General features: G+C 38.6%; 1 protein-coding gene across 21 annotated transcripts in view; it reads right to left on the bottom strand.

Moving 5' to 3' along the window:
* Positions 1-22,707, bottom strand: part of LCOR (ligand dependent nuclear receptor corepressor) — an 80,580-nt gene that overhangs the window by 40,720 nt on the left and 17,153 nt on the right. For 4 of the 21 annotated variants that reach the window (XM_057403616.1, XM_057403611.1, XM_057403612.1 and 1 more), the window contains 2 exons: positions 11,192-11,285; positions 9,555-9,620 (listed from right to left, as the gene is read on the bottom strand). The exons of 8 other annotated variants lie outside the window; for them this stretch is intronic. Coding sequence is in view for 2 of the 13 variants with exons in the window: in XM_057403609.1 (XP_057259592.1) it covers positions 9,061-9,140; positions 9,555-9,620 (146 nt within the window). In the remaining 11 variants the exon portion in view is untranslated. Of the gene's footprint in view, positions 1-9,060; positions 9,141-9,554; positions 9,621-11,191; positions 11,286-11,941; positions 12,047-22,707 lie in introns of all 21 variants that reach the window. 9 more of the 21 variants (XM_057403618.1, XM_057403621.1, XM_057403620.1 and 6 more) reach the window with 3 other exon arrangements.

Here is a 22,707-nt window from a genome sequence, read left to right on the forward strand (position 1 = left end):
CCTCAATATTTCAAAACAAGTGTTTTAATGAGGATAATTAAACTGTGTGAGATGCCAGCATAAATTATTCACTTTAAATGGAACTCAAGAAACTAGAAGCCAATGGTTATTAAAATAAGAAATCTAAATCAGATCCCCCCCCCCCCCCCCCCCCCCCCTTTTCTCATTTCTCTGTTTAATGCCTTGCTCCTGCTTAGGAGAACACTCTGTTTCCGGGCCCTCTCTCTCCACTTTCATTTTAAGCTATAAAGTTACTGTATTTACCTACTGCAGGAATGCATACATAACTGCTCTTTGGGTTTAGGGAGTGTTTTGTTTTGTTAACCTTTACGAAGTATCAGTTACCATAATATACCTAGAGTACATCTGGATTTTGGTCTCTAAAAGTTGATTTCAGGTTCATATCCTCATGGGATTAGTAGGGAAGGAAAGAACTGGCAATTCATTTATAATTCACAATAAATTCAAAGAAGTCACTCTTCAGTTTGTGCCGTCTCAACTTTAAGAAGTTTAATGAAGCAAGGTCACATAACCAGCCCATACTAAATTAACAAACACTGCAGTCACATGAACTACGTGCAAAGGGTAATAATACGAAATGCTGTGGACTCTGGCCTTAACAACATGGGCTCTTGCCTTAGATTTGTAATTCAACAGCTTCCAAAAGTTCTCTATCACAAGTAAAGGGAGATACTCTCTCAGACAGGGTATAGAGACAAAGCAGTGCTTTTAATAAAAAGGTAAGGAACCTGCAGTGACGGAGACTGCAGGTGAGTAAAACACCACACTTTGCTGTGAAGGTAAGGGTCTGCACAAGTAAATACCTCACAAAGTGACTGACTGTTTTTTTCTATACCAGAGGGATTCCAGGCTCGCTCCTGTGGTTCACTGGCATTTTATGAACACACTGAAAATGCAGTTGTATTTTTCTGATACTTAAAAAAAAAAAAAGTGTGAAGTATCTGCACAGGATTTCACAAAATTATTTGTGGAGGGTAAGCCCAATAGTTTTGCAAGACTTACACCTCAGTTGAGAATTCATAGAGCACGCTTGCATCCCCTTTTTGAAACTGTGCTTCTGTATCTGACAAATCTTACTGCAGGATCTGTCCTAGTTATTGACAGCCATTCTGAGTCAAGCTCCATTATCTTTTAGGCATTATCAGGATAATTGTAAGCTTGGCTTATCAGGTTGTACAAGAAGCAGATGTTTGTGCAAATTAGCTAATAACAGAATTAATCTAGGAATACAGAAGTGTTGGAACGATCACTGGAATATCTAAGCATTTACAAACTGCTTCAAGTTTAACTTTAAAAGGCATCTCTGCAAGCTGATGCGCGGAGATTTGGCTAGATAAGCTCTATTAGAGCTAACTGGCATCCTCTAGCTAAAGTCCCACAAGCCACTGCAAAAAACTCCTTTAATTCAAAGGACAATGAGAGAATTCAGAATTGAAGGAGACATTACCCTTCAACCTGAGCTGATACTCAGCCCTTTGACAGATTCTACCTCTGGAAGAAGCCTAACATAAAAATAACCCTTGGCAAACCCAATGCATTTCAAACCTTCCTAGCACTTTCTGCAACTAAGACAATACACAGGAAGTACTAGCCTAGCAACTTGGTGGAAAGAGATTTGAATGATAGCATGCCTCACCAGAAGCAAATGTACTTTACATTATTCACATAAAGGAGTACAATTTAATCTACCAATCTGCACATTTTCTAGAAGGAATGAAGAAAAAGGGAATCAGCCAGGAAAAAAAATTGTAAGTAGCTTATATTGGTGAATGGCTGAACAAAGGATCATTTGATCTGCATCTGGAAGAAGAGGAGAAGAACCAAGGCAATGGCAGCACTTAGCTCTTATGCCTCAAACTAAGGAGCATGCCGTTCTTTACTTGTATGGGCTTTATTAATGTCCAAGCTAAGATATCAAAATGTAAAGAAATACAGCTCTATAGCAATCATTTAACCTTGCGCATAGAAAAAAAAATAATCTTCAGCTATTTTCTGGTATCTGCAGCACAGCACTCACTACGTGAGAAAATATGGGGAAGATTTCTGTTTATTGCAGATTTCAATAATTTTTCTTATCAATTGTGTCACAACTGTGCCAGAAATCACAGCTGGCTCACTCCTCAAAGGAAGCTTCAAGTTTACACACTAAATATTTGATTGTGACTGCTATTCAAAGTCAGCTTCCAAAACTATGGCTTTTGCTTGTTCTGGATCTGTGTGGTTGGTTGGCTGGTCTCGTGTTGGGTTTTGGGGCTTTGTTTTGGTTTTGTTTGTTGGGGGTTTTTGGTGATTTTGGGGCATTTTGATTTTTGGTGGGTGTTGTTTTTGTTTGTATGGTGGAGGTTTTTTTAAACATTTTCCACCATTTCTTCCTAATAACCATTCTATAGATCCACTATCTTGAGGCTTATCCTCTCACCCCACAGTCCTGGATCACACTGAAGTTTTCAGTACCAACATGCAGGAAGCAGAAAAAAGAAAAACAAATTAATATTTAGACAGCATTGTCATTAGTTGCAAACTAATACATAATACATTACATAATATTTATAGCACAGGATTCACTCTGTTCTTTTTGCCCATCTCTTCAGATGGGAATCATGCCCCAGAGCATCCCTGGAATCCCATCAGTGAACATACAGTATCACTGTACTGAAGAATACACCTTCAGGAAAAGACATTTGGAATGGATTGCACATGCTCCCAAAGGTCTAAAGCCTTTTGTCCATTAAGATATAAAGCATAACAATATAATTAAGTCAAAGAGCCTTAGAAATACAGAGCTCAGGGTTTCAAAACGCAACATCAATGCATGACCTTGACAGACCACCTAATCCTGGACAGCCTGGCTTTGTCAGCACTAGTGTTGGATCCTCACCGAGACCCTCCTTGTAGGAAATGTTGAGACAGCAATTCTAAATGCTAAACTGCTGGCATGAAGAGAAAGGTATGATGCAGGCTGGTTTTATATAGATATGGCAACAGCAGCTTCATGTTTAAGCCACAAGCTGCATGCAGATGGAGCAGCAATCACCCATAAGATAGAATGCTGTGAAGTAATTCTTATCCATCTTTATGGAGGAAACAGTGGTGGCTTCCAGCAGATCACCTGTGGCTCAGTGGCCAACCCATGGCCCACAGGGATATGATCTAGACCATCACCCCAAGGTAAGATCAGGAACAGGAAGTAAGAAAGGAATGTTTCAGCATCCCTAGGTTGTCTACTCCAACACTCCATTTTTCTTAAGAATGTACAGTCTTTTTATCTCTTAGCCAGTGCAAAGGAGAATAACCTACTATTTTCTGCAGAAAAGCCCTAACGGCACCAGACTGTCTTCTTTCCTTCCGTCTTCAAGACCAAGTCATTCTTGTTGCTTTCATTTCAATAATCACAGAACCATAGAATAGTTAGGGTTGGAAAGGACCTTAAGGTCATCTAGTTTCAACCCCCTGCCATGGGCAGGGACAGCAATATTCAATAATATTCAGTTTGTTTACATCTCTCTCAAAATGCTACACCCAGTTGATGTTTCACCAGCACTTAGGCTTTCCTCCCAGGTATGAAGACAAATGCCTGTCTTGCTATGGCCCCAGAAACAGTTTAGTACTTCTACAACACTATCACTTTTCAGGTATCTGCAACTTGTGACTTGACAAAATAAGCCAGTCTGTTCCTGTTTTTCAACTTCATTGAGAACATTCCCAGTTCTGAGCATGTCCTTTAAAGCACCCAGAACAGTTCCTATCTTGGAATCAACTAAAAGTTCAGATGGCTTAGTTTTAAGACAACCCACACTTACTGAGCATACATACTCGTATAGTAAGAAGTAGTATTTATTTCTCTATTAAGATGACTGATATTAGATTTGGTTTGAATTTGATAAATATGTCTTGACTGATACATAGCTATTGAATATAATTTATTAGCTATAGTAGGGAAAAAAAAAATCTGTGGAATTAGTAGGGAAAAAAATCTGTGGAATTACAGTAAGTTTGACATTGACACTTACCCACAAGCAAAACTGTAACCCTGCACTACTGCTAAAACCAGCTGGAAATTATCATAAACAGCCTCTTCAGGTTTTAGACTCCACAGCAAATTATTTTATAACCACCCAATACAAAACTGACCTTCTAAATGCTTGAGGTTTTTTAAAGTGATGAAATGCATGGAAAATGTTTTAGGAGCATCATCCTGCACACTTAAGATCTCTGTATACAGTTTAAACACATTCTAAAGCCATCAAAAAATCCCAAGAGTTCCACAACTTCAACTCATTTTCAGATATTTCCTCTGTTATCTTCAATTATCCTAGGAGTTAGAGCTTTAAATGATAGTGGTAGCTTCTTTTCACAATTATTCAGACACTTACCAGTTTGCTTCTTATTGTTTATGTTCCTCCATAGTGAAAGGATACCAGAGTCAGAGGCTGTTATTGTGACTAAACATAATCAAGTAATGGCACAGCATTACCTTTTAGATGTTTGCGTAAAGCAATTACTTTTAACTTTTTTAAAATAGAAAAAACATATCAGAATAACTTTGGATTTTAAAATTACCCCTTCATGTGCTGTACCCTCCCATACTTCTTCACAACTGGAAGGGCCTTACACTGAAGCCCAGGTATTCCACAGTACTCTGAAGTCCAGACTCAACCCTCTGAGGTCAACAGCACAAGACTCCAGAATATGCTCCTAAAAGACATTTTCTCTCTTGCTATTTTTGTAGCTTAAATATATCTATAAAATACTTAATGTGCTTAGGAGTATTATCCTTCTTGTTCAGCTCTCACCAACTAACGAGATAAGTTGTGTCCCCCTTCCCCTTTTATTTTTTTTAATAATACATATGGATTGCTTTATGTAGCTTTAGACAACAGTGTTTTCTTTTCCAAATGACTATACTCATCTGAATCCTCTTCATGTAGTCCTTTCCCAGTTTTCCCTCTTATCACTGCTGCTTTCTTCTGTCCTTTTCTATCTGCAACTCTTTCTTAGAAGAAGAAACATCTTAAACTAAGCTTGAGCTCTAGCTATGAGCAAGTGACAGCAGATACATTTGATACAAACATTCTACATAAAGCCACAGATTTCATCTGTAATCTCCATCACTTTATTTAACAAGCCAAACTGAAAAATTAAGAACCATAATTAAAGAGATAAGTCAAGCACACTTCAAGTTCAGTTCATCTGAATTGATGGGTCTTCTCTGTGCCACAACCTTTTAGAAGGAAAAACTTCATTATAAAGAGAAAAAAAAAAAAACAAAACCCAACCATCTTGCAAACTAAACTATCTTAAATACTCCCTGTGAAGGATAAAGCCCACAAGCAATGGAGAACTATCACATTTGCAGATTACTCAAATTCACCATATTTGCAGATTACCCAAGTTTACCAAGTTTGGTCCATAGAACCCAACCTAATTCCTCTCACTAGGAGTAGGCAGCTAGAGCTGCTAACTTTGTCTTTTTTGTCTTTCATACCCATCAATATACCCATATGTTTTTGCACACAGACACCCACATTAATAACCTGGTAGCAGATCCTTAGGCAATTTGTTATTCTGTGATCATAGCATACTGAAATAATAGTTTATTCTGCATTATTCTGGAATTATTCTGCATTCTTTCTGGAAGAAAATCAAACTCTGATTTCTAAAACCTTTACATTATTGCACATAACCCTTTGGATTTGGGCAAAAGCGTGTCTGTGAAGATTTTAGCTCCCTATTTTGTCTCTATTTTATCATTCCTTTCAAATGAAGACACTTAAATCAATTTCTTGATCAAAAACTGTCTTGTATTTTGACTGCCAAAAAAAAGAAAAAAAGAAAAAAAATCCATGCTTTTGCTCAGTATTTGCAAGTAGAACTACTGCCACAAATAAATTAATCTTTCCAGAATGCTTTGGCAGATGGTTCTCTCTTCAAAGGATAGAAGAATTCATGTAATTGAATCTGATTGCCTGTAAAAGCAAGAACCAACATCACTGACATGGGTGGGAGAGCAAGCGTAGGTTTTTTTCCCCCCTTAACAGCTCTGACAATAAACTAATCTTGGCCTCCAATTCTCATCCTGCAGTAGAATTCAATTCTCCTTAAGCACAACTACTGGTCTCCCAAATTACACATAATTTGGGCAAATGAAATCCAGGGAAAAACCCTGAAGATTTTTACTGGGTTTGAACTTGTCAGACCAGTTACCTACATGTCACTCAGAGGTGAAAATCAAGCACACCATTAATTATTCCACTAATCTAAAAAGGTGTATTGGTGAAGAAGTACTTATTGGGAAAAAAAGGCCAGCCACAGCCACACAGTGTTGTGACGTGGTTTGTGGCTACCTTGCTCCCAGCTACAGCATCAGTTACACACCTTTTAATTCTGTAATTTGGCAGTACACAAACGCACAGACCTAAATCATTCCACCAGTTCCTTTCCTAAAAAACCTAAGAGAACGCACATGTACAATAAAAAAAAAAAGTATTATAGAGGATGAGGCACAGAAAGCACAACTGCTACTGCTTTATGAACAGGATCTGACAAGTTTTAGCAGTTACAGAAGACTGAACCTGCAATTCCCCAAAAAGAAAAGTTAAAGCTATTCCTACAGATGTTCAATGGAAGAGATTTCAAATAAACTAGTACCATTTCTAATCTAGTTTTGTCCACCACTTGGCTAAATACCAAAGGAAGTTACAGACTTTTGGTAACAATTAGGTCTCTGATGTTTTAATTCAAATTATGTTGTAAAATCCATACTATTTGAAGGCTCCCATTAGAGAGTCATATTTAACTCTGTATTGCAAGCTAATGGCATGAGCAAAAGCCAGCAGTGCAGCAATTTGGTGCACCCACAGGGGAATGAAGTACTCCTATCCTGCCATCTCTCTCAGCTGATACACAAGAACTCACTAAGTCTAAAAGGAGACACATTTTTCCCTCAAAACCAAACCAAACAAAAAAGCTCCAGAACCCCAAACCCAACAGAACAGATACAAATGCTGAGAGGCAGGAAGAAAACAAACAAAAAAAAACAACTAAAAAGAATCATACATACTCCAAGCATGACAAGAATCACCAGGATTAACAGAGAAGTCACAAGTTTGATGTGAATGGACTGGTTCACCCTCTTACCCCATTCCCTCAGCCAGCCATCCCTGGCCATAGGACAAATAAGCCTGTGAACACAACTCTGCTGTCCCCATTTACCAATCAGTTATAAGAAAAATGGTTGAAACAGGTATTTTTTGGCTACTGGAACGTAAAGTGACAGAAATTGCTTGGGTTTTATTTATAGAAGTTATTCTACCCAAGCCCATAGTGGCTGACTGATACTACCACAGCCTTTAACTCGCATTTCTCCCCTGCCGGCTCAGAACTTGTAACCTCCATCCCTTTCACTGAACACCTTTGCCTGACGATGCTGCACATAACACAATCCTAAAATCTCCTTAGAGAACGATGCCAAAACACCACAGAGCACACCACATGTGACCACATCTGCCTTTTTTTTTTCCACCCATTGAAAAGCCACAGTACAATGTGAACCTTCCACACGAGGAACCTTAATGTAAATGATAACTACCACTAGCACAAGGAATACTTCACTAGTTTTTCAGTGATACTCAGAATCATGGGCTACACTTTACCATGTGAAACTAGACAGGAAAGCCTAGCAAAGTACATGAAAATACCAACAGTGATATCTCAGCTTCTGATCAGTTGTGTTGAAGTTTGAAAAGGACAAGATGACCATCAGCACACTATACAGTGGACATTCATGTTCTCAGTTTTTGTCTTCACCTAAAAATCACTGATTTTCAGGAGCTTTATTTTAGGTATTGTGGACGTCTGAGGACAACTGAGATGTAAACAGTGGTTTTGAAGCTCTACCCACACCTGTTGGATTCCCCCAAACTATGACTAGTCTCTGACCACAAAATTAATTTCAGAATCAACTTAACTATGTGATGACATAAAACAAAGAAGACAGAACTCCTTACAGCACAAGCACACATACAGCTTACCTGCTGTTAAGTCTCAATGAAAGAAATCATTATGCCTTACATCTGTTCTAAACTCAAGCATTCCTAACTATCTTCTCCATGCCTTAAAAACTGTTAATACAAAACAAATGTAAACTGTCAACACGGCAAGTATCAGTATCAACAAAGTACTTCCTTTATGAACAAGACACACATGTTAGCTGCTGCAGAGGAAAGAGCGCTTTTGGTTCGTTCCGAAGTTGATGGAGATCCACTGTGTGTTATTTTATATCGTGCAGGAAGAAGGAGTAGTTACAAGTTCCAGCAAATGAAGTTTTGCCAAGACAGATGAACCTGCCTTTCTTCCTATGCTATAGAACAATCGTTTTTGCAACACGTGGGCTGAGAAACAATCACATATAGCACAAGAGCCTTTGCTTTGTAGACAGCTATATCTCATTAAGAAAACAACTGCAAGTTTATTATGCTGACAAAGCTGACTTGTCCATGTTTAGGCTCTGACTCTGATCTATGATTCTATGACTTGGTTATAAACAAGCACAGTACAAAATCTACCTACCATACATGAGCCCTTTAATAAAGGGATATGGCCCATAGGGAAAGAGATTCCGAGATACAGAACAAGACTCTAGGCTGTTAAAAGGACCACATTTCCATACTGAAGATAAGCCCAGCATCTGACTGTAGTAAACATGCACAAGCCACAGTTTGGCTCCCTTGGGAAGGGTTTATGATCCCAACAAGGTCCCTTACAAAGAACTCAAAGAAAACCAAACCAAACAAAAAACACCAAACAGAAAGAACCACTACACACGGAAAACGAATAAAAATGTGCATCATATCCTACAAAGTTGCAGAGGAGAGGCAAGTCTGTTCATTAACTTGCACTGTTTTAATTAAAAAAGCTTTTTTTCTGAAGGAGGGGAAGGGGGTAGGAGGTTGCAGTTTTCTATGTTCACTTAACTAGGAGCAAGCTCCCTCCCTTTGTCCCTCCCCTACAACTACTAGCTTCACACATCTGCATTGTTACCTTCACTTTTTCTCTTCTCAGGCAGCAGAAAAGACAATTTTCATCAAAAGACCAATCAGAAACACCTTCAGGCTCACAGTCTGTAAATCAGAGGAATAGCAAATTACTTCATATTCATATAGTGAGACACAACTGGAGCCAAAAGAGAAATGCCAAATTAAATACCTGTTTCACCACATTCTTGCCTGCATTCTGAGCATGCAGGCTTCATTTCAGCCATTTTTCTAAATCCCCAGACTACCAAACTGTACACATTTTATCTATGCACAACCAATCTGTTTTTCCGAGCACTGCCAAATACACTCCCAGCTACATAAAGATGAACGCACACTCATTAGTAATTTTAGCCAATATGAAACTAACTGTGAGCACTGCCTGGGGGAGGGGGAAAAAAGCACAAATCACCACGGTAACACACATTTTCTAGAGGCAGAGCTGGGGCTGCTTCTGTCATTAGAAATGCAGAACAAGATACAAACATAGAGATTGAATACCTTTAAACAAACTGAGATCTTTTAATAATCCAGGTCCAAACAGGCCTTCTAGAATACTTTCAAACCCTAAAAGCAAATAAAAGAATTGTTAGCTTTCTAGATTAAGTACGTCACTACAAGAATATTCACAATAGCAGTTCTATATTTATCTGTTCCAAGAACAGAGCTCAACGTGTTTTCTCTAAGTATCACAAGATGCATGGGTCAATTGTGATGACTGAACTCCTGACAAATCACAGCACAATCCAGAGAGCCCACCAGCTCCTGCACTTCGGTAAACAGCGAGGTTAAAAACAAAGAACATGATGACATTGAAATAAACCATTTCAGAAAGTAAATAGGAAGTTGTAGGTTGTAGTTCTACAATGTGACCAGATAATTGCTGGACAAAATCTCTTGTTTAAACCTCTGAACTAAGGTATGCTTTCCCAATTAAAAAAATACTTTCTTCCATCTGAGTGGCATTCTGTTACTTTTCTGAATTTCAGCAAATGTTAGAATCAGTGTTTCCTGAAGAGTTACAGGTTTGAGGAGAGAAAATTCAAAGGAAAGGGATTCAAAGTGGCATGCCACTAAGAAACCAAATTCCAATCACAAATTCGCATCCAAGATATACAGCCAGATTTACTTCAATGCCATGATTTGCACCTTACTTGAAATAAATCTCATCAATTTCAGTTTATTCCAAAAGAGGCAAAACCTGTACCAAAATTCCTGCCATTATTTGGAAATGTTAAATCAATACTGCACTAACCCCTTGCTGGCAGTAAAATCTACAGAGCTATTAACTACCCAATACTGTGAGAAGACAGGTTAGCAGAATGAATATGAGAAATATAAAAACTACTATAAGGGGGAGAGACCAATTCTACCTGTTGAGAAAAACATACTCCCAATATAACCATAAAATATAACCATAAAATGCATGACTACAACATACTGTAGGTAATTAATAGGGTAATTTTTGCCCTATTAATACTTTTGCTTTGTAGGTTTAATAATGGTTTGCACATAGATAGTGGCAGCTTCTCCTACTTGCCTGAATCTTTGAGAGGCAGAAGAAGAAATGAAGGGAAAAAGAACAGGCAAAAATATGGTTTTAAATTCAGAGAAACTTGCATGGGTGAATCAGGGACAAATAAATTACCTGAAGTATCCATTTTAAGAAACCAGTCGAAATATAAATGGATCACATCTATGAAGGAAAACGGTTATTACATTGCAGTAATTCTAAAATTACTCTGACTTTATGCAGATCAAAGTTATCTTCTGGACAGCAGTCCTCAAAAGGAAAAGACAAGTAGCGTTACACCCCTCTGGGTGTCAGCAAGAGTGCCAGTGCACCAACATCTTCAGGTACCAGATGTGGAAACCTACAGAATTTGCAGCCTGGAAATGACTGATGGCCAGAGCATTGTTGGGGTACATCACCATGGGTGATCTAATCCCTATCAGAGGCTGGCACTAAAATACCTAATTTCAGAAAGGATCAAATGGGAAAAGAAAAAAATAAAAAGGAAAAAATAAAGGTGTAAGAGGGATGGTGAAAGTAACGGTCAAGAGCAAAGAGAAATAGGGAGGGACTGGAAAACAAGGTGGAAGAGGAGAAACTGGAAAAACATCCCATTGAACAGCACCTTGTCAGGCAGAGAAGTAGCACTGCCTCCAAAAAAAGCCAATTCAGGCTTCAGGAAGTGGCAGGAACAGTGGGAAAGGGCCGACCAACCTGACCTAGAAGAAAAATAGGAGAATCAGGGTATTGACCCGCAGATTTTTAACACTGACTCTCTTATGGGTAGTGACCCCCCAGAATTTGTATCTGAAATGAAACCTTAAGAAAAACAGGTAGCCAACCTCATTCTTTTTCTTGAAAAAGATTATATTATATATATATAAATAAAGAAAGCTCAGAAATTTTACCCAAACTCACCGCTCTTAAAATAGTAACTGCCAATGACTCATGCCCCACAGTTTGCCATGCATGCAATTGCACACTGAAGTCCCTGCCAAGTTTTACAGCTTGGATATTGTACAATCATAGTTTGCTAGCCCACTGTTCTGAGTGATGCTAATGCCACTCGGGTTTTATTAATATTAAATATTGGATTTAGCAGTTGCATAGCAACAGCAGAATGTCTTATGTGCAATGCTTGACATTAAAAAAGGCAAATAAGGGAAGTATGAATGTATTCAAAATTATACTAAAGACTGACAGAACCACCATGAAGCTGAGCCCTACTCCCCCCAGATGCAAAGTGCAGCGCAGTAAAGACAGTCTAAGCCCTGTGCTGTAGTATTCAGTCACTGAGGACTCCAAAAGAGCAACTGTGTACAGTTAATCATGCATAATACATTGAAAATAAAATCTTGAAAAAGGAGCTGCCTACTTTTTATAGTATTTTTTTCTCTCTATTGTCACTGCTCTTAGAAGCTTGAAAAGAACATTTCTTTTCCCACCGATTGTCCTTTTCCATTTGGCAGATGATATTTTCCTGCATTTCAAATGGAAGAGAAATTAACATGGCTGCCTCCACTAAATCCCGGTTTTCATGTTTCCACCATCTATATTTCGGTGTCTGACAGTTCACAGCCGCTGAAGAGCAGAGCCAGTGGAAAAGTTGCAGGAATAACAGAGGAGAGAAAAGGGGATGAAGATCCTGATATTTTAGAGCTTTCCCTTAGGTAAGTTCTTCACAATTAAAGCAGCCATACTTTTAACCCTTATAACTGCTGACTTATACATGGGAAAACATCTTTTTTTCCTATATTCTTACACTAAGACCCAAAAGGTTTTATTTTCTTTTCAAAATACAACATTTTTGAAGTGTAAAACACTTTGGCTACATGAGAAGGCTCTCCAGCAAATGAAGAGTTACCAAAAAGAAAACAAATTCCCAGAAAGAACAAAGAAAACCCTTAACACTGAAGCAAGACTAGAATAACTTAATACTTTTTCACCACTGTTAGCTCTAAAAGTAAAGCAATATTCAAGAAACACTATTCTCTAAGAAGTCCTCTGACAAAGCCCAGGACATGGATGTGCCATTTTTATGCTACAAGTAACAAACACAGAAATTAAAAGTAAAAAAATAAAAAACAAAAATTAAAGAGAAAAGTTAACGATGCAGTTTTCAGCATGGTTACGTTTCACTAGTTTTAGCTCCGCACCTAAACAGTTCAGTTTGCATCTTTTTGGCATTTATGTCCTCCCTTCTGTAACCCCTATTTTAAGTCATAAATTTTAAACTGTTGGTTAACAATTTAACACAATGGTTTGGCTTCAAGCCTTAGAAATAAAATTATCCTGTTAGAGCCTCTTTTGCCTTAAAATTGAGAGCTCTTGTCATGATTAAATAGCTACTGGGCTCTTTGAGATAACTCTATTAGAGCGTTATCAGAGTCCAAGGGAGGACTTCGCTGATCTCTAGCAATGTGTGTGAGCCAAAGACATATTCTCCCCTTTAAAAAAAACAGGAATGCAAAATCAGAAGGAGACAGGGATGCATTTCTGGACTGCCACTGACACAGAGCCCTAGCTTTTCAAACAATGCTTTCTTTCCCTGCGACAGCACAGCTCAAACATACCCTTTAATACTCACTACATAATTCAGCCCTACACATGGATCTCATCAAAGCAGTAAAGCTTGTACTACTAACCAAAGTCAAATCATTTTGAGGGTGGTAAAGAAAAGAAAAGCTACAACCTGTCTTTACTATTACATAAATTGAACTCAAAAAAACCCACAACAAAATCAACATAGTAAGGGCCTTGAAGGGTGAAAATAAAGCATACATAGTTATCAACTCTAATTTGTGAACATCAATTTAATCTGTGAATATCAATTTGTATGAAAGATCTCAATAGATGAAATAAGCACTAGCCAGGGCAGTAGCTAAGTACAGCAGATATTGTAGATCAATTGCAACAAGAAGGCAACTGATTCATCAACATTTATTTCTAATAAGCAATCAGCCTAATAAATAGCAACTTGAACTTTAGAAGAACAACTTCAAATGGCTGGAAATTGAGTCAAATCAACTAAGACAACAGTTGCTTATATCTTTTGTTTAAATTTCTTGACTATTTAACTTTTTACCTAAAACCCTCAAAAAATATCATGGGGAAAAAAAAACAAACAAAAACCCACCAAAAATCTAACAAAATCCAAACCCACAATGCAACTAAGAGTGAAAGCACAAAGAAGACAAGAGGCTGGGAAGAGGGGCAGGGGGATTCAGAGCAGAGAACATCAATAAAAATTCAGAAATGTTACAAAGGTCAGAACAAAGAAAAAAAAAAAAATCAAAAGGCACATATGAATAGTACCTTAAAAAAAAAAATCTATAAGAATATGGTAGCATATGAACAAACATTCAATATAATGGCATATGATTATCCAACACAATCCAGCAAGGTGATATTATTTAACATTTTTAGGATAACAGTCTTAAAATGCTACATAGGCTATTTTACCACCCCTACCCCCTCCTCTCCCTCCCTGGGAGTTACTCAAAGAGTGTTTGCAGCAACATTTAATTCCAGAAAGGCCTGGAATATTGAGAAAGTTCCAATGGGCCGGGGGGGGGGGGGGGGGGGGCAGAAGTCATCCCTTTGAAATGTCCCTTTGAAAAACATTTAACTGGGCTCTCAACTTGGTAAAGGTTTTAGAAACCAAGGAACAGCTCAGAGGACTACAGAGGATTTAACAGACATGGTGTCACTCAACATGGGCTAACAGCAATTATTTAATGACTTTAATGAAACTGAAGATTTTATTAACAGTAACAGATTTAATATAATATTTTTAGATTTCTGCAACATTTTGGGGCCAGCACAACACATTTTGACTAAAACCAGCTGAGGAGAAGGCATTGAAAAAGAAAAACCAAACCAAGCCAAAATCAGCCAAATACATATAAATCAGATTAAAAGGCAATTAAGTGACAGCTCTTTAAGTGTTGTTGTCAATAGGAAACCACTGCTAGTGAGCTTCATCAGGTATTGGTTCTTGGCCATATGCCATTTCATGTTTTAGTCAGTGACTTGGAAAAAAGCAGTTGCTAAATTTGCAGGAGATACAAAGACAGGAAGAACAGTAAATAACAAAAGCCCAGGTCACAGAGGCTGCTTACCAAAGCAAAGGCAATTAAACACTACTTTGAAAGGGGGCGGAGGGGAATGGAGAAAGCCACAAATCACACATTTAGCAACAGGATTGTTAAAGACAACCCCAGATCCAGCAGATGAAATTGGAAGCTGATCAAACTTCAGCCAGACAATAAGACAAGGGTCAAAGTGAAGACAGAAGACATGCACTCTAGGACAAGATCAACACTTGCCCTGCTCTAGGATTCTGGAGGTGTTATTTAGGGAAGTAAGGGCTGGATGCTAAGATCTGTTCTCCTTGTACTCTCCCCCAGCAATTACATTCATGTTAGGAGTCTCATTAACTAGTAGGAAGCATGAGCTACCACCATCACATCAGGTTTTTATTGGATTTCTCATGCCTAGATTTTCTGGTCAAGATTGGATATATTTATCCACAGCTATGGGATTTGAAGGAGGAATTAATTCAGAAAAATCCTACTATCTGTGTGTAACATGGGAATTCTGACTCTTTCAGGACAAAAATCTATTAAACTTGAATGTTTCAGTCACAGGCATCTTAATAGAAAAGCAAGCCCAAGCAACAAGGGAGGGGGAAAAAAAGTCACAGGACAGTTATTAATATATACCAAGTCTCAGGACATGCATATAATTATAAGTTGTGAATATTCTTTAATTCATGCAACAAAATAAAAGAAACTCCCATTCATCTATGATGAAATATCTCATTATGTGAAGGGAGTCCAATTAAGTACTCTAACTACAAGTTAAACCAACTTTCTCTGAGCTTCCTGTGGAACAAAGAAAAAGCTGCGCATCTTCAGCAAGTTTGCAAAGTTCATTCTTCTGCATTTTTTTTAATGAAACTGCACTGCTCAGGGACTTGCTGCAGATATCCCTCATCCAGAGACAACAGATGCTTTAGGAAATCCAAGGACTTTCCAGGGACCATAAATACCAATAATGTAGCTCTGCAAGAGCAATACAGACACATGAATACAGAAGAAGAGAACTAAGTATGTTAAGATAGGTACTGTTTGAAAGAACAGATATAATGAAGTTCTATATAGTAATACTTAGCTCTTCAATAGCTTTTTTCATCAGAACACCTTGTATGCCAAGACAGAATACAAGGTATCACCTGCTGAGGTCCATAAACAGGCCCTTGGAGTTCAAGAGAGAGTCCCGTGGCCTTAGGCTAATGCTTTATTCGCTGTAAAAACAGCATCTCCAGTAGAGAAGTTTCATTTGAAACTATCAAGAAGCTGACAAGGTACATGCTCTGGCAAACAGCCACTTCACTGTTACAGTAACTTACCACAGCAGTAAGCTGAGAAATCAAAAAAGGGACAAGAAAACTACTAAAGCAGACAAGCACCATTGATAGAAAAGCTTCTGGCCATCCATCCTGCAAGACTTCATTAAAATTCCACTACTGGTCTGTAATTTTAATAAAGAAGCAGCTGCAGCAGGCCATCCTGACTCTTCTCTCCATCCCTCTCTACCACGCAGTTCCTTTTCCTCTGAGAATCAAGCCTAAGCACATTTTCTCTGATGTAATATCAAACTCACAGCAAGGCATTTAAAAGTTAATGAGCTAAGCATGACAGAAGAACAGCTACATATCTAAACCACAGTTGCAATGCACTTGCTTTCACAAGAGAAGAGTGCTCTGCCAAATGCCCTAAAAGAGAGATCACTTCCCTCTACAGGGGAAAATGGAGGGGCAAAGAAAACAAGTTATCAGGCTGGTCTCCAGTGAAAAAAAAAATGGGAGCAGGTCTCCCCATCCTATGTTAGCACTCTAACTAGCAGCTTATCTCACTGATTACAATTGAAAAGTCACCCCAAAAAAAAAACCCAAAAGTGACAAGTTACAAAGCTTGTTGCCAGAGTACAGCAAGGCAAAAGGCATACTATGGATCATCTCCCGTCCCCCTCCCACAAGCAGTATTTTTGTGTGTGTGTGATCTGATACCAAGTAGAGAATCACATGAAGGCATGCAACCTTATCTCTAATCAGAAGCCTCAGCAGCAGAATTCAAGAAAAGCCAAGGACTCTGCAGCAGCTCAACATCACCTCAAGATATAGCAACTGATCAGGCAGACTGAGCTGTAATCTTGTGTGAGCTTATGGGGGTGGGAAGATCCTCCGATTTGTAGATACTGCATCACTAATCTGGCTCGTCCTTCAAATCAGCGGTTGCTGGCTTTTGTTTAACATTTTAACTCAAGATCAGGACGTTTATTGTATTACTACCTGGTTTTCTTCACAGCCAGTTACCACCAATGCAGAATCTAACAGGAATCTTCTCATGTAAATACTTGCATTTTATTACTTTAGAAAATAAACCAAGAAAACACAGGCATCACAAAATGGCAAAGAATGACAGTAGAAGAATTTCAATAACTAACAACTTTCCATGTATCCTTAAAAAGGTCATTTTTACTTAATGGTAAAATATGATCCAAATTAAAAACAAAGAAAACCCCAAACCCAAACAAGTACTAACACTACAGATTTAAGTGAGAGTTGGTTTTCAGTATCTCACTTCAAAGTTCAACCTCCAGGTCTGGATTTCCAGCAGGGAGCCAGGTACAACTCTCAATGAGAAGAAACTCTACCAACTAGCTAGAAAGTTTATAAACAGATTAAAAGAGTCAAATAGCCCAAGAATGAGTGTGCTCAATAGTGTAAAACATCATGGGCCAAATTTTTTTTTTTTTTTTATACAGAGACCCAAATGTTTCTCAATCTTGAGGCAACTGTTTTCCATATTCTACAGTGTTGCATTATTTACTGCAGCAAAATAAAAATCTTGAGATTTTTTTCCTGTTGGAGACAACTTGTTAATGCTTCACTCTCAAGCAAAGCTAAGATGACATTCATTAACCACCAGTGTTTATCCCCATGCTCCCTTGGCACAAGTGTAAGAATAGCCTTGCAGTAGACAGAATTGATCTGCCTGGAAAATGCCTCCTACAGAAAAGATAGGATTTCCAGCAGCATCAATTCACTGCTCTCCACTTTATTTCATGGCCACAGTAACGTCCATACCACAGGTCAGCCAGTCAGGTGTGGTGTCAGGAGCAACTTGCCACAAGTAGATAGAGCAGAGGCCCAAGTCAGTTTAAACCACAGAGGAACCTTCCTTCTCCCCCAGAAGTAGTATATGTGGAAGCACAGGACACCGGAGATTTCCACCTCATCCTCAAGAGACAGGTATTGGCACAGAGCAGAAGTGTGTTATAACAGTGGGTTAAACTGGCTGTGATATTAGTTATATTTCATACTCCACAACAGTCCTATTTGAAGAATGAGCCTTCCCCTAGGAACTCAGTCCTGAACTACATCATTCCCTGTCTGCAACACACGGACACTGAAACAATTCAGTTAAATAGCAGCCCATAAAGGGTTGGCACAAGCTGCTGAATCCATTTAAACAACTACACTCTAGCAAACCCTTGGAGTGTCACTCAGTTTCACCCCCTTTATCACAGCAGGTCAGTTATATCATCATTCATTACTGAATTAATAGTTATTCTCTTCTTTTTGGATCTCAAGTTATAAACATGCCTTTCACCATCTCAACAGAGATTGCAGACTCCTATATAAATTTGACAAAGGGGAATGATAATGTTATTCTACTTAGGAAACTAAACATAGTTGTATCACCCATTATTGAAAAGCTGATGATCTTCAACAAATAGCATAGACCTGTGAAAGTTTATTGAAAATTTCTTAGTTGAGAGGTGAATATACTGAGCTTACCTGTAAGGTACAAAGTGCCAAGAACCTTTTTACTCTGTGATTTGTGATTGTAAAAGTCTGATGTTAAATAAATCTCCATCATAAGCCATTACATTACTGCCCCCATGAAGAGTTTGCCTTCTGACTCCAGCTAGCTAACAGCATCCTGAAAAGTCTTACAATATGTAAAGATGCACCACTTAACAAGTCAAGTGATTATCTCACTAAAACATCAGTGAGTGTATCTAAATTCTGATTAAGCAGCTAACAGAAAAGAAGAATCTAGATCATGCGAAGAAGGCTGAATCATGACTACAGTGAATACGAGGCATGCCTGATGTTTTGAGAAGACTTCTCAAACTCTAAAAAAGTACCCTTCAGTCTTTTCAGATGGACTGTTCAGTTCTGTCAACAGAAAGGATGATCTAAGTGAAATCAGCAGGTGATACAGGCAGCTACACAAAGTGAAAGGATTAACAGAAAGCAAGGCAGCAGGGAAAAGATATCCACCTTAAACAAAAATCCCCCAACCAAGCAGATCAGCACAGAGAGAAGTATCTTAACACTGAAAGATGTGAATTCTGTGAGCACAGAATTCATACTAGCTACAGAGCAGATTACAAGGACTAATTTTCACCACTGAAATCACATTTGAAGGTATACCTCAAGTGAGGCATTCGTGAGCCTACAACACAAGATGCAAACTCAAAGGGAAAACACCTAAGCCTCACAGCCCCTCCAGCTTTATTGCCCTTTACACAACAATAGTATCAAGACCACAATGGTACAAAGTCAGCACATGACAACATCACACAAGATACAGCTGTGTTACTATTGCTACCCTTGTGCCAACAGAACTAAATAGTAACTGAAATACCTGCCCTTCATTCACACCTCGAGTTATGCCTGTGCACTAAGGCTGCAAGCCCTGATATTTCTCTGGAAACAGCAGCATAAGCACAGCTGCTGATGACACTGTAACAAAAGATTACAGCAGCAAAACAGCTTGGTGCTGAAGTAAGTTGTGGGAACTGAAACTGCCAAACATGATGGAGCATTCATTACTCAGTGTACAATAGGAGCAGTGAACATTCTTTAAAAACTACACACAGATGCAAGAAACTTACACTGAGCAGCTTTAAGACAGCTTGGCTTTTGGGGTTTAGTGGAAACTTTTCCCAAAGAGCAAGAGACTGATAAATCTCTCACTTCCAATGTTATGCAATGTTTGCCATCATTTCATGTAGCAGCTTTCTGAATCTCACTAACCTTTCAGCTTCAGATATGTACCATCAATTCCATAAGCTATGCCTGCAGATGAGCTTCCCAGGAGAAGCACATACTTTCTTTGGGTATTTTGTGTCCAACTACAACTGGAGTTACGCTGAACTTTTCTTTTTCCTCCTTGGCAGTAACGTGGGACAGAAGAAAGGCTGCTTAACACCAGGCTTTTCTAGTCACACTTTTGCATTTGCACTGGCAATACACCAGCACCTGTTCAGGCACAGGCAGAAGACTATGAGAAAAATAACCCATTTTGCTTGCCTTATTTCTAGACAAGAACAATTTCCTGGCTTAGGCCAGGAACAAATGGCAGGACCAGGGACAGCTTACACAGCAACACTGCTGAAATCAAGACCTGTTCGAATTTCTCATTCCCTCTCTCGGATTGCCTTTCTCTTATTCAGATTTGAGACAGACATCTGAAGTAGGTACTGGATCAGAGCTGAAAATCATAGTCAGAAGAAAATCCTTTGGGATTCAGTTGATGCAAACGTAACGTGACAGTGAACACAACTTTTATGATGGCCATTCAGGATTTCAAAGTTATGCCCAAGTATCTTTTCTGAGTAGCTACAATGAATTTGGTGTCTACAGTACATTTAACCGTTGACTTTGCACTTACCAAAGTAAGTTTAAGTCTTCCTCAAGCCAAGCAGGTCTGTGCAACTTTTTGACTGCAGAAGCCCAGTCTTCTGTCTCATTTACTCCAGACCTTTTATAATTCACAAAATCACTGTGGGTTGGAAGAGACCTTAGAGATCATCTAGTTCCAACCTCCCTACCATGGGCAGGACACCTTCCACTAGATCATGTTGGTCAAAGTCCCATCCAGCCTGGCCTTGAACACTTCCTGAAGCACAGCATGTTACCAGCCTTGCATAACTAAAGAAGTCAAACATTTAATCCACTGTATTTTGGTTGAGGCCACCCTATTCCCACACAACTTTTGTTTTCAGCCTAGTTGAAGTTCTTTGCTTGAAAACAGCATGTGTGATCTGAATTTGAAAGAAGACAGCAGTCCCACGCTTTCTGCACACTAAGTTCCTCAATGAGATTGAATTACAGCAGAATTTCAGACTATGCTCACAGTTAATCAAATTTGGGTTTCTAGTCAAGAATATCAGATTGTTAAAGATAAAATGTGTGGAGATCAGGCTTCCAGAACAACCACCCTTGCTTCAATTTTATAGGTGGTATCTCAGTGAAAAGGTCTTGGCAGACCTGTTACTGCCTCAGATCTGTTCAAAGAATTAATCCCTGTTTAGGATGCTCAGCAGATCTAAAAGCATTTCTTTGGTGCTAAGTAAAGAAACACTGGGAGAACACTCAGCCTTCTAAGCTGACTACTACAGGGGCTGTGTTCAAAATCAGAGTGAAATTTTCCAGGTAATCTATACACAAAGCTCCTCAAGCTTGGCATTGCACATTATGTTGTATTGCTAAATTCACTGGAGACAGACAACCTCTATATGAAGAAACAACAAAAAAACTTCACAGTTTTGAGTGACAGTTTGCTAGAAAAGCTTCAGCTTTTAAGATAAGAGTCGCTGTCCACCTGTACCCAAAGCAGCCCTTTTTGTGGCTTCTGAACATTCCTTCCAGAGCAAAATCTGAGAAACGGATTGCCTAATTCAGGGCTAGGAGCTGCCAGAAGCGCAGCCATATAACCAGTGAAGGAATTTGATACAAACTGTGCTTCTGCAGGCTACATGTTAATCATCTGATCCTAAGGGTTTAGAAGTCTAGAGTAGCACTAACAGATATTCAAAGTTACAAAATCGGCTGTGTCTATGACACTTAGTAAGTATCTTCTCTTAAGGGCAGCTTTTCCCTACAGAATTCTTCATACACAAGTTTCTCTGAAAGAAAAAGAGTATCATGCACATGTAATGAACAAAGTATCACAAAGAATGAACAATAAATTGCTGAAGACAGGGTGTGCAGGAAGCACAAGTAACAATTTCATGTAAAGTGCCTTGCTCCTCATTACCCCACCGTTTTATACCTTAAATCCTCTGAAGGTTATATCAAATATAGGCAACATTTTTAAGAAAGTGGTTTGTTGACACTAGAAACATTTCCAGGCTCAAGGAATATTTGACTTCTAGAATACCTTGTGCTTCAGCAAACTTGATAAAATAAACAATAGTATTCAATAAGTCTTAAATTCCCTTGAAAAGCTTGTAAGCAACCATACCAAACTCACTTTTCTGTAAAACCACAGGAATAACACTGAAGGGGTGAGTGAAGTAATGGACCACAAAAATAAGACACAGTGGAACACCAGAACAAGTGCTGCACTTCCCTAGCACTGGTTCTTCTGAGAGCATCTAGCAAAGTAGCTAAGTTGAAAATCTGAAATCTTACCTAAATTTACTACCCATGTACAGAGCTAGACAGTATAAATGACAATCCAATTACTTCAAACTGGTAGCCAAGAAGACAGGCAACAGTTTTAACAAAAGAAATTCAAACCACGTGAAGACTCCATTTACAAGAGATAAAGAACATAAGTGCACTGCACAGGGCTGCAGAGGAACCTGCAAAGTCTACAGCTACTCAATGAACACTGCATTCAGCATCAAATTCACTTCTGTAATTTAAATAGTTGCTTGTAGTAGTCAGTAGTTTGTTCAATTAGATATAGTAGTAGTTGAATACATGAGACACTCCAAGAGGTGGCTGAGACAAAAATACAGTTTTAAAAATAGCACATTAGTTTAATGCTGTCTTCTGTATCTTTGAACTGCTGATTACTGCCAGACAATTGCTTACATAACAGAAAACATGCACTAGCTCATTTTGCAATAACTGCACCATCACAAAACACATTTTAAAGGAAGCTGCATTATAAACTCTGCAAAAGTAGTTTAGCTCAGGGTTTACTTTTCCAGACAACTGGTTTCTTACAAATACCAGAATAATGCAACCTGTGATGCAGGGATTCAAAAAACTTCAGCGTGCAATTCTAGTTTTTCATTATTTGATGAAAGTATTTCTGTAGATATTTG

Source organism: Pezoporus wallicus, unplaced genomic scaffold, assembly GCF_028554395.1.
Source record: "Pezoporus wallicus isolate ANWC-B61680 ecotype Strahan unplaced genomic scaffold, APGP_CSIRO_Pwel_v1 contig_12993, whole genome shotgun sequence".
NCBI classification, from domain to species: domain Eukaryota; kingdom Metazoa; phylum Chordata; class Aves; order Psittaciformes; family Psittacidae; genus Pezoporus; species Pezoporus wallicus.